Below are 17,134 nucleotides of genomic sequence, written 5' to 3' on the forward strand. Positions count from 1 at the left end.
ATTACTTTTTTATCAGTGCCAATCAATAGAGCTGATTTAATGCTCTTCCCTTTCTGTGTGAGTATCAGTGGAGGCTCATTCCTCATCCTGATCTTTCTTGCTCACCCTGCACCCCATGCTTGCTGCATGAAAAACTCACACTTGTGTACCTCAGCTTTCTCTTCTTCCCCCTCATCAGTTTTCCTTCAAATACAGGGCACCTTTCTAAAAAGGGCTTACTCTTAATACTTACTCTTAATACTGCCCTTTTGTTTTAAATCCCAGTCCTAGAACAGTGAAGTAGTTTCTTTTATTCTGGATGAAGCAAGATTAGAGAAAACAGGTTGCACTGATAATCCAGGCAAACTAGGTCTGATTCAACTCTCAGAGACTCTAGGAGGACTGTGGATGTCAGTGATAGCAGCATGACACCAAAGCCCATATGAACATCATACAAACCTTCACTGTGCTTCCTTCTCAACCAGTGGCATGAAACTGGGCTTTTACTAGTATTTCACACCTTTATTTTCACTGCTCTCTTTAAATCTTACCCTCAGTATTATGGCATGCTTGAAAACTGAGCAGAAAGCCTCAAGGCCACATGCAGGGTGGAAATGACAGTCACAGTTACTTGAAGCATCAGCCAGTGGGTTTTAAAGCTGTGGCACTGAAGGGAAACACATTTCAGTCCCAGAGATCCCACCCCCAAGGCCGCACGTCTCCCTTTTTTTCATTTTTTGGATCTCAAGAATATTCTCAGACCAATGTATTCAAAATGGAAATGAATAATAACCAGCTTAACAACAGTAATTAATCCCCTGTAAGCACACTTCTGCATGAATCTATTAATTCTCATTTCCAAGTTTTCAGAATTAAAGTGTTTGATATAGTACAAGCTACTTATTCCCTTTAATTAAGCAACCTCCCACTGCTAAAGCGGGTGAAATATTTCATCAGTCAAGAGCATGCACAGCCCTCATGAAGAAAGTTTCTGGGCTTGCCTGACATAATATAATATGGAGGATCAGCTGAAGTTTCTTGGCTCACCTTAAATCCCACTTGTGGCAGAAACAGCAGAATTAATTCCCTCCCTTCTTTACAACATGTACCTTGAGAGAGAATTGCACAGTTCAGATTTATATTGAACGCCCTCTTTTCCCTTCTTCACAGACTGAAGTGTGGCTCTGATGAACAGCAAAAAGAAATGACGAATAACATTGCTGAGCATCTGAATGACAGCAAATCACTGACCTATAGGAGACTGTTTTGCAGCACCAAAGCAATCCCACATGAACAAATGTCCATTCATGTAATGAATCCATGTGATTTGCCACTGGCAACTTTGGCAATAAATTTGAGTAGCAGAGGGATACACTGTCTAAGCAGTGTTGAAAAAGGAAGAGACTAGCTGTGTTTATACTTCTCAGTGCTGCAAAGCCTGTGGAAGAACAGGAGCTCTAACAAGCCAATGGCAGAAAATGCACAGTGCCATTTAATTTTTCTAATTCCTTATTTAATTCTCCCTATTTTTGGGAGCATGTATACAGTAAAAAGAAGAAATCTTATGACATTTATTCATTATCATTCTCATAAACAGAAAATGGAAATGTACCACTCTGTCAAGAAGGTGGACTCTCACACATTCAAGACAAGCTGAAATCTGTAGAGGCTTTTTAAATGGTGTTTCATAAGTAGGGCCCAAGGTTGTGCTTTAGGCTTCGTATGTGATTGAGAACTCTCACATACTGAACACACGGATACAAGAGGAGGGACAACAGTGAAAGCACAGGGGTCGTAGGGGGTCATTTGACATGGGTGCCTCACATCCAAAGAAGGACTGTGACCCTGCTTGCACAGAGGAGCTTAGGACTAGAAGAAAGCAAAAAGGAGAGCTTGGCATGAAGCAAGCACACTGGTCCAAAAGAGCACAGGCATTTGAGAAAGTCACGTTTTTGAGCCCAGAACTGAAAAATGATAATTCCTTTGAGACTTGAAAGTTTTTAGGTCACTTTGAACAAGCTTCCTTTAAGTGTGTGCGATGCAAGTCATTCCTGAAAATCCCAGAGGCCTAACACCATCCCCCCTTGATGGAATCAGATTACAAGGAAAACTTGGGTCATTCAAGAAACATCAACTAATAACGAAGTCATCTCTAACAGTCCCAGTGGACTGCAGTGTAGGAGGCTGTGAATCACTGAAGGCATGGGAAAATGGCAGCAAGAGAAGGAAAAAAAAGACCAGTCTGCAGGAGATAAACAGGTGTAACCTCACTAAATTCTTCTGCAAGCAGTTGTCAGGATCTGAACTCTGCCTGGAAACTCACTGCTCTTTTAGGCATCCAACCTCCAGTACTAAACATCTTATAACGATTACTGCAGTATAAAGTTTGTGAAGCTAGCCAGTTCCAACCAGTAAAGAAAGGAACATCATTAAACAGCAAGCTTAATGCTTCTTCTTACAGAGAAGCTGATAGAGAACCCAAGAGGAAGAAACTGCTAAACTTCAGCTACAGTTGTGCTGTATTGCTATACTATCACAAAGATAAACATCAAAATCTATGAGATGAAGGAATCGAAAGCAATCATTCCTAACCTACTTTTTAAGATCTTTCATACACTACAATGTATGCACTTTTTCCACTACAATTGTGCAACAAGTGACTATCTGAAATGCAAGTCCCAAAACTGGGAATATATGTGACATTCTCCTCTGTAATTCCAAAAGACTGGAGGAAAATATATTTCTACACAAGTACAGGCTGGGCATGACCTGGTAATATGCACGTTTCAGCTCAGAGAGCTGATGGTTCTGGGCTGCATCAAAAGCAGTGTAGGCAGTAGAGCAAGGGAGGGGATTCTGCGTCCCTCTACTCTGCTCCTATGACTCCCTACCTGGAGTGCTGCATCCAGCTCTGGGGACTCCAGCACACAGTGCACCTACTGGAGTACAGAGGAGGGCTGCAAACACAATCAGAGGGCTGGAACACTTCTCCTAGGAAAACAGGCTGAGAGAATCTGGGTTGTTCAGCCTGGAGAAGAGAAGGCTCTGGGGAGACCTTATAGCTCCTTCCAGTACCTAAAGGGAACTGACAAAAGAGCTGTGGAGGGACTTCTCACAAGGGCATGTAGTGACAGGACAGGGGGGAAAGGACTTTAAACTGAAAGATGGTAGATTTAGATATTAGGAAGAAATTATTTACTTGTGAGGGTGGTGGGGCACTGCAACAGTTTTCCCAGAGAAGTTGTGGATGCCCCATCCCTGCAAGTGTCTAAGACCAGGCAGGATGGCGTTTTGAGCAAACTGGTCTAAAGCAAGGCCTCCCTGGCCATTGCAAGGGGGCTGGAACTAGGTGATCTTTAAGGTCCCTTCCAACCAAAACCACTCTGTAATTCTAGGATAAATCCAGAATTTATTTTTAATACTGGCTTATATTTTAGGTGAAGAAAACTTGCAAAATCTCTATGGGATGGGAATGTAAGGTCTAAGTGCATAGGCACAGTAATATCAGAGAGTTCCTTGAAGAGCTGGAGCATTATTTGAAAGGTGAAATAAACTGAGAAAGCAAATAATATTCTTTTCTTCTCCAAGTTGAGGTTTTTAAATCCCAACGTATAATATTCTTTAAATTCTTACTATTAAGGTTTTATCCATTAAAAATATCTAGCACTTAAAACACATTCCCCTAGGTAGGATCAAATAACATTAGACAAGACAGCTCTGAAGCTGGAGGGCTGAATTTTAATAACCAGAAAATCTGTGAAAAGCCACAGTAATTCTACAGTAGAAAACTTAAGAAGTCAGATTCAGATAAAGAGCAGTGCAATAGTTCATACTGAAGTAAGCATGAAATCCCCTTTCATATGACATTCTCTTTGCAGATTTGGCAATTTTTTGTACTTTTTGCAAGATTGGTAAATATGCCTTGTCTAAGATAGCTTAGAGAACACAGATATATAATTTAGTCAGTTGCTCTGGAATACAAGTTAACATTTCTGATCCCCTATGTCTTCTAAAATAAGGCCTCTTAAAATCATAAGTGCAAGTGCCTTAATACCTTCTGATATCAAACAGAAGTCGGTAAGAAATTAATTGCGTTAGAGTTTGATCCAAAGCCAAATCTAGCCATTTTGATCTTTCCATTAAATTTCAGCCTGCCTTGGCGTAAGCCCTTAGAGAACATGTAAATGTTGACGCTCTTTGTGGTTATTGCATAATGTTGCGAGGCTCTCTGCAAATAATTTCCTTTTTCTGCATCTCAGTACATGGCCACTGTCCGTTAAAAACAAAAGCATTCTCAAACTAACAGTCAGGGTGACAGATAATGCACATGTGTGCTTCTCAGCATAGGCAGTATCACTGAAGAGCAGTGATCTTTGTGCTCACATAATGACACACAAATATTGCTGAAACACATTACCAAAACATTACCATTGTACATTCAAAACATTTGGTGAGTGTAAATTGCCATAATTTACCAGAAAACAGTACCAAGACTGGCCAGTTTCCTGAGTTCTAGGGCAAGAAATTCAGAGGGAGAAAGCACTGTCAAACTCCTCTATCTGCTGGAAAGGATAAGGATTACAGGAACGGTGAATGTCCTTCAGAGAAAGAAATGCCTTCATTAACTTTCCCTATTTTTTTTTCAATACCTGTCTATCATCTTAGAGGAGCACAAAAATCTATAGCTCTCTAGATCACAATTTACCATGACTTAATTTCAAGACTGTTCTTCCTAATGTCTGCTGACACAGATAAAACCTGGAAAAACCTCTCTGCTTTCTTTTTCAGGCCAGTAAAAGATGGCTTTCATGACTGGGAAGCACAGCAGCTGAAAGCCCAGGGGAGGATTAGTTCAGAGCACCCTGTTAAGAGTTCCTAACATACTTGCACCCATCCTGACTGGGAGGAGATGGGTCCCATAAAAAAGCCTCATAAAGATGAGGAATCAGCAAAGAGACCAGGTCATCCAGTATCACTAACAAGGGTGTATTTTAGTTCAGATTCACTGCTTTTGCAACAATAATGTTCCCCTTGCTTGAAAAACAGAAGCATCACAGTCAGTCAGTGTTTTTAAGGCCTTGCATCCCCCTAATGTATGTGTACTGGTAAGTCTACTGTTAAAACTGTTTAAATATGAGGGCCAGCACAGACATGAAGACCTCTTCATTGAAAAAGAGATGATTCAGAATTGACACACACTGTATTTTACCTCTCCTCATCAAGTTTTGTGCATCACCAGCTCCCAATCCAACTCATATCCATGCTGATGTGAAACGACATAGTATTGACAGATAGTCTCATACTGGTCTTCCACAGGCGATGGAGCAATCCTGTATTTTCTGTGTACAGATGGCAAGCAACAAATTCTTCTTACGGCAGTGGGCAATGAGGTTCTCTGACATGGGTATGACTAAATAAGTGCAGATATTTTTCATATTCAGTGGAAAGGCCAGTGTGAGAAGCAAGTTCAAGATTTTTTTTTCCCCCCGAGTATCAGACTTAAAACAACTTGCTCAGGTATCAGGGCTGCAAAACATATCATAGTAGCCAAAGGGTATGTGTCCCCAGGCCATTGGAATGGTGGGTAAGGAGGAAGAGCAGAGGAGTTTCAATGCAATTATGTACCCCACTAAAATTGTTTAAATATTGGTTCTCCCTTCCTAAGGAACTGAGCTCACCAAGGATTAAGGCAACCATGTTCAGTCTAGGACAATGTGGCTAACACTCATGCTCAAGGGTAATCAAATTTTTCCCTGGTGACCACTCTGTTATGGAAAGGCTTACACTGATTCTTAATGGAGAACTGAGCTTGTTCTAAAACAAATCAAATCTGAAGCAGTCTTTTAAATGGAGGGAAAGGAAACATATGCACACACACACATCTATCTGGGACAAAGGGGATTTCTTAGATGTCTTCATTTCCTGCTGCAGAGGCAGACTGCTTATTCAAGCCCACTGCTATTTATATCCCGCCTCTGTATCTTGAGAGAAAAAGCATGAACTTCTTTAGAATGAAACTGAAGTTCCTCTGGCCTGGGCCTGCTGAGCACAGTCCCCCAGCAAATGCCTCGTGCAATTATTTTGAACTCTACTCCTGCTCACTGGTGCAAACACATGGATGACTCCATTCGTGTGGGTGAGCACACTCCCAATGGTGCTGTCACCAGTCCTTTCATGCTGCTTCATTTCCATGGCTCCTCAGTGTATGCTCTTTGTCTGCTCTACATCATCACTGTACAGTGCATAACAATTACTTTGGCTCCTCTCTTCTGTTTGAGCTGTTCCTTCCTTATGTATGTGGACTGGCAGCTATTTTTTTCTTTTTAATTAAAGGGCTTTGTTTATGATATCAGGTTTTGAATGAAGATGTTATAACACACACCATACTTACAACAATCCTAATAAACAGCACAAACTGGCTAAAACACAGGGCTATAGTTATATGCTGGTGTAACAACTCCACTACATCAGCCTGAATACGGATTGATGCAATTCAACCAACACATTTAAAAATCTGCTACTGCTGAATGGCACCTCTCTTGGAGGAATCCTTGCTATTCTTTCTGTTCAGTTCTGGAAAATACTAGCCAGTAGGTAAAGAAGAAACTTCAGCAAGCAAGAAAGGAGGGATGGGCCAACACTCCCAAATACCAACATAAGAATTTCACTGCCCCTATTTTGATGAGCACGCTGTGTAGCATTTGCAGTAAATATGCAGAAATACTGGCCATGTATGTTCCCACTCCCCATTTCAGAATTGCAGATGCTTAGCCTGTTTGAGCACCTTTCACAGTGAGAACACATGCACTGAAGTTCTGAAATCAAGCTGCTGATTCAAGTGGGCATTGTACTACCCAGTAACCATCTCTGTGAGTAAGAACAGGTTTGCTCAGGCCATATAGTTGTTTGTTTGATGATCTGTTCCTTGATGTTCCCACAGCACAAATACAGCTCTATGCAGGGAAGTGGACCTGCTTCTCTGCAATCTGTGGGTGTAAGGGAGGAGACTGGAGCAAAGCAATCATTCTTCATTGGGCAGGCTCTAAATATTAAAGGTTATAAATTAAGGGAGAGTAGAAATACTTGAAGACAAGGAGATGAAAAACTGAAGAAGCTCTAGGGCACAAGAGAAAACAGTTGAGAAAAGCAAAAAAGCAGAGTAGGAGCCCAAGTACAAACCAGGTAGGAAGGCAGTGAGGATGAATAAAGCACAGGACAAACAGGATTCCTGGAAGCTCAACCAGCGTCAATGAAAATTATGCCAGACCACATGCAACTGCACTAGGAAAAACACAAGAAAGATTATTCATCCGAGTCATCATAAAAGTAAAATCATTGCAGTTAACAGTAAAAGAATAAAAATTCAAGCTAGGTGACTGTGTGGTGCCCTACCCTCAAAGATTGAGAACTGTTATATGCACAGCTTGATTTCAGATATATTCCTGAAGGTGGCTGGGTTTGTTCTTCATGAAATTCTAAGACTATTGCAGAATTAACATCCTGCTAATGCTGAGGAAAGCAATCTCCTCCTTCCATAAGTAACCAAAGTAGTTCCTGGCATTGCATTACATAATGAGCTCCTCCATTATTACAGCTTTAGAATTATTTGCAAGTTTTTACAGAGCATTTGATTTAAACCAGAAGGGTAACCTCTTTTTTTTGTTTCTTTTCTAAAGAATGGCCAGAGTTCATTCTGTTAGAACAAAGTGCTTCCCAGAACTACCATGAAGTAGGAAAGCACCTTTGGCTCTTATTTCCCCAACACCAGATAACGCAATTCATCATGAAGAGTATTATTTACCAAGAAGCCAACACTGGATGGAAAGACCACTGTTCCAAATGATCCCCAAAGTTCCAGAACAGCAGCCAAAGACTAGAAGACCTTCCAGAACTAATAAGACTGTAAAGATATGTATTTCTAAGGAAAAGAAATTGGAGAGAAAAAAAAAAAAAAAAAAGACAAAACTGATGTTAATTTAGGGAGACAAACCTCCAATACCACTGTTGAACAACATGGGATGTTGCCATGGAAGAGTACATGACTGATAATCTAATGCTTATCACGTGGCAAAGGACTGAGTTGAGAATGATAACTTTCAAAACATGCTCAGACTTCTAATTTTTACAGAAAAAGTAATAATAAAGAGCATCAGAAGGCTGACAATATAGCTATGGTTATATACCAGAAATGCCAGCTAAAATGAAGATATAATTTCTCTTAAACCATTCTGAACTTTATAGCAGAATGATCACTGAGACAAGCCAGAGAAGTGGCACATCTGATCTCTGTTAGCACAAGAAACAACCCTGAGACTTATTAACACCCAACACCAATAATGTCAGCATTCACTGCTGAATTAGTAAGGGCAAAGGACAAACATAACTAGGTTTAATGACTTCTCTGTGGCACCCACCCATTCCTGGTGGGTTCTTCAAGACCTTGTTCTTCTCTTCACACTGCACTCTGTGCTTAGCCCATGCTAGTCACACAAGAGCCCTGACACTATGGAAATCTCTTCTAATATAATCACAGTCACCCTGTCTTTGGTGGAGACAGGCTGTAGCAGCACAAAGTCAGGCCAATGCCAGTGCAATACCAAGGAATATGAAGTAGCACCCCACTTTTTACTGGGACATAAACCTGCAAGGATTTTCATTAGGAAAGCTGTCATAAACATGAGTAGACTTAATTTTCCTGGGGCCTCAACATTCACATTCTCTCCTGAGGTGCTAATTCCTGTGAATTTACTTATGTATAAACACACTGTACACCAAAAAAGGGTTAAGTTTAACTTCTACAAATTAGCTATGCATATTCAAATGAAAATAAACATCCTAATTCTCCAAAGAGAAACGATCAAGGCACTTGGTTAATGATAGCAGAGCGTGTTCTCTCTAACTGTCTCCTGGTATCCTTATCCACAATTCTTTATTGGCTGTATTATCATCATCATAATCTCTGGACTTAGTATTCCAAACATACCAGCTGCCCACAACTAAAGGGCTCCTTTGCATTACCAATTATAATTGCACTGAATGCACTACTGGTTCTGTGACATAAAAAGGAATTTAAAAAAAAAAAAATCATGAAGCTTATTTCAACTTGAGAGAGTTGAACCCAGGTGAAAAACTAAGTCAGTAACCCACAGAACCCACTAATTAATTACCATATAGATGTATGTATCCAATCTAATGGAGATCAAAATTAAAAAGAAAAAAAAAAGTAGCCCATTATTCACCACAGTTTCAATTAGAGGTGGGAGAATAATTCCACTTAACACATTCCCTGTGGCCTGGCCCACACTCAAGAGATGTTTTTTGGGAAGAAGTTTAGAAGCAAAAATCTCGCTTGAACACTGGAGCAGGACACCTCATTTGAAGTCTTCCCTAAAAAATCAAAACAAAAAGCCCCAACAAAGAAGTCCCCAAAATCCCAGTTCTCCCTTTGTTAAGATGACTATTTTCTATAGTAAGACATTGAGAATCAAGAACTTTATCTATCCATTCCTTCAATAAAATGGACTAAACCAGCATTAATTTGTTAACCTTTGTATTACTTCATGCACTCATGCCATATGATGTCAAGCTAAATTCCAAACTAAATCCATTTAAGTAAATAGAAAAAAACATTTCTTACCTTTTAGTCTCTCTTCACTGTGGACTCCCACTGCTGAAGATAATCTGTCAAGTTAGAGAGTCTTCTTTTTTCTTCCTTTTTGTTTAACCTCCCACTTTTAAACCATTTAATATTATCACATGGGAAAGCAAATGCAAGGAAAAACTTGTCTAATGTGTCAATGGCTACATGTCACTTCTATTAGTCAGCTTCTGTATCAGCCTGGGTGGATAGTTCAAGTAACTACAGGGGAGACAGCCTATTTTCTAACAAGAAAAGACACACTAAGAATATGCCAGAAAAAAAAAAAAAATTACATTTTAAAATACAAAAAGTGTGCAGGGTTCCAGCAGCATGCAAAAGACCAGAAAATCCTAGAGTTTTAAGTATATATATAAAGATATTTTTCACATTAAGTCAGTTTAGGTCAAAAAACATTATGTGTTGATTTCTCAAAAAAATTATAACTATATCCAACAACATGAAAGCCCACCTAAAAAAGAGAAAAAGACAGCAAGCTATTGCTTTTGCAAGACACTGGCACAAGAACGTATATTAGTCATTGTTATCACATACCAAAGCTGGTGCACGTTTGGGATACAATTACAGTATACTTTCTAGAAGAGCACTGCACAACTGATTTACTTAGTCAAAATAGTGAATGAATGGCAGCATTTCCTTGCATCCTTCCATTCATGTGGTACAGGCAATCTGTAATGCTCTTCAGGACTGTGCATGCTGTACTCTTGCTGGCTTGCACTTTTCCACTTCACAAAAAAGACACTGAATTTTGGATGTACTGAAAAGAAAGGAATAGGAAGGTTCACAGTTCCTAAAGCATTTTAAGAGATCAGTGTTACTTTAGCAATACAATTTTCACAACTCATTATATTTTAACAAGTTTCCATTTAAAAATGAGTCATCCCATCCCACTGGAGTAAGAAAACAGAACCTGTCAGATGCAGATTGTAGAGACCGTCCAAGTTTCATTTACCTCTAAAACACTGAATTAAACTATCTTAAGACCAAGAAGAAATGGAAGTAAAAGTTATTTAGTAGGTTTTGCCAAGTAAATTGTCAGACCTAGTTCAAAGGACCTGTAATCCATTTTCCTAGTTTTTTATTTATAATTAAGGCAAAAATCTGACTCATTTTTATAGGTGAAACTGTATGGTGGCATTCTGAAAGTACTTCAACTTTGTGTTACAATAGAAATTATTGTTCTAAGCGTGGAAGATCTCTATTTCCCCATAGTGAAACCATTAAACCAGACACCAAACTTGCCAGTACAAAGAAGCTACAATAAAGGTTTGGAGGAACAGCTGTAAACTTTTAGGATTTAATATACATTTATGAGACATAAAGATCTGAATAGAGAACACTAAGCAGAACCATTCAAGTGTGGGACTTCAGAGTTTGTTCATGCAGTCAGTGACATTAAGTACCCAACTGCATGTCTTTATTGCCTCCTCTCTACTCAAAAGCAAAGAGTAAGCAAATCCTTTACTTTTATAGCACAGTATATCCATGTGTGTTTACCTGGCATGTTCTCAGTGCACTCTTAGATTAATCCTTTACTAATTTGTCCCCACCTAATATGTGATATTAAAACAGGGTGATATAACAAACAGTCAAGATAACGTCAAGTGGGAGCTTGCCACCAAGCTCCCAGAGCTAAAATTACAAACATGGATCTAAAATTTCTGCCACTGTGTGGAAAGTACAGCAACTGTTATGGATTCACAAGTCATTCACATTCCTCCACAGACACCAGCAAGACAAGAAAACATTAACAGCTGTATAGGAGTAGTACTTAAAAGTACAACTTATGCACCTGTATGAAACAGGTAGGATGGCAAAACCCAGACTAAACACCATAAAGAAAAATCACAACTTCTACTCCATCAGAAATTATTTGAGCCTTTAATGAATACTGTAAGCAATGAAATTCAGGTCACCACGACTCCGCTCATATTTAAATAAAAAATCCCACGCCCACTGCAAGCTTTGACAAAGAGGCTGTAAGTAGTCAAAAAATAAAGATGAGATTTTGTCAAATAATTGAAAGATGTTTATAAAAATAGGAAAATAAATCCATGTCTATTGCCCCTTTATGAAGCATTTAGTACTGAAGATTATTAATGCTTAAGCCAAGTCCAACAAATGAGACCAAAAGGGCAGGAAAAGGTGGCAAAATTAGTATGAACATACCTCAGTAATGATGGGAACAACTGAAGAGCTATTAATGAGCCTGTTGAATGGAAAGCATGCTGATAAAATACAGCATGGGAAAAACCAAAGTGAGACTTACTTGAGAAAAAAGGAAAGAAATTATTTGAGCTAGTAATTTACAGGTCATAAACTAACTAACTGCTTCCAAAACAAAGTACTTTACAATTCACACCTCAAGACACAGAAGCTGTTTACAGAGGATGAGGTAACAGAAACAAGCAAAGAAAATTTGATAAATCCATTAAAATATAAAGCATATCGTAAAACCTTCATTCAGATGTCTATCTGATTTAGTTCTAAGATACTAGGACTAGAAAGGACTTAGGAACTAAGAGAGCTTGTAAAAATGGACTCCAGGAAAAAGTGAAAAAAGATTGCAAGAGGCATATGAAGGCTTCTGAAACAGGAAACATAGGGAATATTTCAGGAAAAAAAGGAACACAGGGCATGAAACAGTAATTAGAGTAATCAGTTTACTAAAAAGGTAAACCATTCCCATAAATAATTTTTGCAAATACTATCAGGAGACAATAAGACTGAAAAGCAATTCACTCAAACCTGAAAATGCTCATACAACATATAGCTGACTTTCTTAATGTTATTGCCATAGCCAGTACATGCTTAGATTCACCTAAAGAAAAAACTGGGTATTAGAAGGCAAATCCCTACATTCTCTGCAGAATTTACTCCCACTGTGGAGTCCTTCTGTAGGTAAGTTGTAAACAACTGGTACTTCTCACCAACTTCCTAAAGAAAACTTCTATCTTCTTAGAAGACAGTCATGGGTAGGTGCTCTTCAGGATAACGCATGATCATTTTGGATTGCTCTGAATCACTGCATTCTTTCATTAAGCTTTACCAAGCACAAGTGTCACTGCCCAATTTTTAGTTAATGCACATACAGAAAAATACATTATTTAGTTCCAATGCAAGCTGTCAATTCAGAAAACCTTACAGAAATAAGATTTCAAGAGTGGTGGAAAAATAGTACATGCATAGAATTTCAGAAATTGTACTAGCCTCTTGGATCTGAGCAAGACTGCAGTTCATTTGCAAACGTGCCAGTGCAGTCTCCTGGCAGTGGCATTATTTACCCCAAAGCAAGTCAGACAGTGCTGGTATCTGCTTAACCTGCTCTAGAGTTATACACAGAGGTAGTTGCACTACTACTGGCTGAAACACAGAATAGGTAAGAAATGTGTTTTAATAGCAAAGAGGTACCAGGAAATAGGTCCATCTTGCAGTTTTCATTAAAGCTATGAATGGACCATCATAACTTAATTATCACAGAAACAAGAAACACAGAGTTCATTAGACACTGCCTCATATCAAAACTGTCCTCTGCCGTCGCAGATGATTTCTTTTTAGGCCACACAAATTCCAAGACAAACAAATTCATTATTCACTCTATTTCACCTTGCTAAAGTAACACCAGGACTACCACCCAAGGATAAATCCAGTACTCCATCATGACGTAATACCTTTTTTATTACAATATCCAAAAAACTGAGTATGCAAGATTTTGAGATCTCATGATCCCTTCTTCAATCTCAGGAATGTGCCATCTAAAGACTGTATATTTAAACCATAAAGGAGTTTAAATGTAAAGAAAAGAGAAAAATGCATTTTCTTCATAAACATTCTGTGTGTCTCTTCCTACCAACCACGCCATCCTCTGTAAAACCCGAAGATTTCTTTCCGTAAAGCAAATATATATATAGTGTTGGTAGCCCATCCCACCCTGTCCCAAGATCAGTTTTTATTAATCTTCTGTATTAGTGTCAACAATCAGCTACAGATACATATTACTTTGAGAATTAAATACATAATTGTTTAATTCAAACAAGCAGAAGGGCAAGAGGAAAAAGCATTATGTGGATGGCACATTTGGTTGTAGATTACCAAAACATTCAGCCTTTACAATTCAATTATTCTTTCTCTAGTAATCAACTTTCAAATAAAATTTCTCTTTGTTGCAATTACAGACCAAAATACACTAGTTTTCTTTTACTACAATCTTACCATAGTAGTTTAAGAAGTACTATTACAAAATGCTTTTAATTAGTGTACTCTTTACAAAGAGTCAGAGAGGCAATGTAATAGCAGAGTACAGTGTAAAGAGTGCTTCTAGGAACTAGGAGGTTTTGTATTATCCTACTCGGTAAGCAATATAGCTACAGAACTCACAGCCACAACTGTTATGTCTACTCTCTCTCACTTAAGCAGCTGCAGCTTCAGTGCATTCAAACTGTGCCCGATGTCTCTGAACGGAGAGTTCTGCCTGCATGAGCAGTCTGAACAGATTAACACTGGTTTGAATTGAAAACGCCCCTCCTTGATCTGAGCTAACTATGTAAACGTACACAGGAGAGGGGCGTTTTGAACTCTGCCGGGAAGGTGAGTGCTAGCCATGGCCACCCAAAGGAAACTCTCAACCTGAAGAGAGGTGGTCAGAGGTTAACAGAACTGGAACACAAAAAAGAGGCAAACAAAAAAAAGAGGACCAACAGCAACTGACAGAGCAAACACTTTAGAAAGAGCCTATTCCTTAAGCCTGCTTCAGATATTGCTCTGCTCTATAAAAGTGAATTTAGGACCTAAGGCTTGTAAGTTATAAGAGGCCCAGGTGGCCAAGTCCATCTTCAACGTCACTGAAGTGCTTTCACAAGATATAGCTTTTCCCCGTGTTCACTGGTGAAGATGGGAGCCTTTTTGTAGTGTTCCACCAACTCATCCATAGTATTAAATCGTCGCTGCCCAATACAATAGACATTGTCCACGAGCTGCACCTTGAAATGTTTGTTCTTCCCCGATGCCTTTAGAGATACTGAGAAGTCACTGGGCTGTAGAGAAGAATTCAAAAAGAAAAAAAAAATTACATAAAAGTGAACAAAACGATGGCATAATTTTGCAGTTTCAGGAACAAACTGTGTCATAGAGTTGACAGTAATTTACATTAGTCTTTGTTCCACAGCTCGGTGCTTTAGCTTCTTAAGAAACCAAATAGCCTATTATTCAATAAATAATTGCCACTGTTATTAACGTGCACAGTTAAGTCAGTTAAGTGAACGCTCCCCAGATGCACAGTCTGAAGTTGACAATTACATGACTAAATTGCAAATATTATCTTAGTTACTCAATCTAGAAGCACAAGGATGTCAAGGAGAAGGGAAGAATTTTTATCATGCATGTCTTCCTCACTAGAGTGCCCTGGAGAAAACAATTACTGCAATATTGCTTGGGTGAGATGAAGAAAATTCCCCATTTTGCTTTTTTTAAAACCGTGACCACTAGAGGGCCATTCTTGCTTTGCATTGCAAAAGACAAAAATACATGCACCTTTTATCTTCATTACTACATGCATGGGGAATAATTTCTCCCATTGAGTACACTTCCTTTGTAAAAAAAGATAAAGCTATAGAAGAAAAACACAAATCTCACCATCACGCCACTACCCACAAAAGACAGAATTTATGCACTAATTAAGTTACTCAGGACATAACAATTTCTAATGATAAATCTCTTCATCCTGGCAATCAGTTGCTTTAACAAGGACAGTGCTGTCATCCAAACAGCCAGAATGAGACCATTCCACTTTCTTCATCACATGCACCATAGGAGGGTAGAAAGAACACAGTGTCCCTTGCTTCCAGCTGAGCTCTGTCTCCAGCCACCTACTGCTCCTGGCTGGCCACAGAGATGGTGTAAAAGCCTGGGCAATAAGGATTTAATGATGCCTCAAACATCAATAACCATTCAAGTAGGCAAATTAGAAAAGGCTGTGGCTGGAAAGGGGGGATGTGCAGAGGTAGCGCAGCACCTTTCTTAGGCCAATTTTCCTGTTCTGGTCCATGGAGACCACACAACACAAAACAGTACAGATATGGGAATGGGGTCAAGGAGCCGACAAGTCCAGTAGAGGGGGATCAAGACCACCAAAAGACCCTCAAAGCTCCCCCCATTTCCATAAAGGTCCAGAAGAGTACACACGCTGATTAATTTACATGAAGAGTAAGAAACCTACTCCCAGGGAGGGGAAACTTACCTATAACCAGGTAGCTCCACAAAGCCTTGGTGATGCGCCCCCCTGGCCCTGGATACCCTGTTGGCTGGATTGATTCCGGATCCAGGACTGGATCTCCTGCCCTCTTCAGTCTGATCTACCTTTCACCTTCTCTTTCTTCCCTCTGTTCTTTTATTGTTCCCCTTACTATTAGAGAGTAGGGGCAAAACATGGATTTTTATGCCAAATGTGTAGTTTGCTAATAAAACTTCATGAGCTTCTTTTGGACTCTTGTGGTTTTTGGCATTCTTTGATGAATCTTGGGTGCTCCCTTCCATGCAGGAGTGGGATATGACAGATGGGAGCATAGGTTTGCCCTGTGAGAGGTGTATGGAAGTGCCATCAGCAGCAGGAAATTGAATAATAAAAAGCACACACTGAAGTTTGTAACAAGCACTTAATGGAGTTAAGTAATGCTTATGCTACTCTGGAGCTACTGCTGCAGTGTCTCAGCCCACTGAAGGCATGGCTTCAAGCACAAACTGCTGAAGGCACATGCCAGGCTTTTGACACAACCTTACTGTGTCCCTTGGTCCTCTCCCCACCACACTGCTGCTTTGGCTGGGCCACCACTGCAAACCTGTGCTTGCCCAGGCTAAACAAAACCCACCTGGGTCACAGCACTGCCTTAGGAACAATCCTGAGCACAGCCACGGCACAGCAGAGGACTAAGTGAACTAACTCACATGTTACTCCTGACACCAGACTTCAGCTCACAAAACCACACCCCGAGTCCTCTACACTGTATTTTGCAAGGGGCCAAACACACACTGAGTACATACCCAAATAAGCTGGAGGACAGCATTTTCTCAGACATGCTGTCTTTATTCTTGCAATAGAATGAGTCTCTGCCCACACAACCCTCATGTCCTGCCTATCCCAAATATCTCATCTCTTGCATCTCCTCCTCACCTGTTTTAGAACTAATGCTTTCTCTGCCTTCCCTCTGACTCCATGTACCCTGCCACAGCAAACAAAGCTCCTGCCACGCCTGTTGATCTGGCTCTGTCCAATTCCTCAGACTCGAGGCTCAGCTTTGGGCAGCAGCTCTTCCCCTTTGTACTGCTAAAGGCAGCAGCAATCTCCCCACACCCTTGGCCTAACCCTCTTCTACCTCAAGCCACTACATTCCAGATCAACAAGCATCACTTATTTAAAAATATATTTTATGTAACACCCATAGGATAATTACTTGTTCCATGTATAATCCAGGGTCACTGGGCCTTGACCGGGTCAGTGCAGGT

At 39.8% G+C, this 17,134-nt stretch overlaps 2 protein-coding genes across 2 annotated transcripts in view; both read right to left on the minus strand.

Moving 5' to 3' along the window:
* The window catches only part of ECRG4 (ECRG4 augurin precursor), a 68,503-nt gene extending 58,868 nt beyond the window's left edge, over positions 1 to 9,635 (minus strand). Inside the window, exon 1 of the mRNA XM_058829728.1 lies at positions 9,617 to 9,635. The gene's annotated coding sequence lies outside the window, so the exon portion shown is untranslated. The remainder of the gene's footprint in view (positions 1 to 9,616) is intronic.
* A 2,425-nt stretch (positions 9,636 to 12,060) lies between these two features.
* The window catches only part of NCK2 (NCK adaptor protein 2), an 85,494-nt gene continuing 80,420 nt past the window's right edge, over positions 12,061 to 17,134 (minus strand). Inside the window, exon 5 of the mRNA XM_058858741.1 lies at positions 12,061 to 14,670. Coding sequence (XP_058714724.1) covers positions 14,476 to 14,670 — 195 coding nt within the window. The 3' untranslated portion in view covers positions 12,061 to 14,475. The remainder of the gene's footprint in view (positions 14,671 to 17,134) is intronic.

Source organism: Poecile atricapillus, chromosome 1, assembly GCF_030490865.1.
Source record: "Poecile atricapillus isolate bPoeAtr1 chromosome 1, bPoeAtr1.hap1, whole genome shotgun sequence".
NCBI lineage: Eukaryota > Metazoa > Chordata > Aves > Passeriformes > Paridae > Poecile > Poecile atricapillus.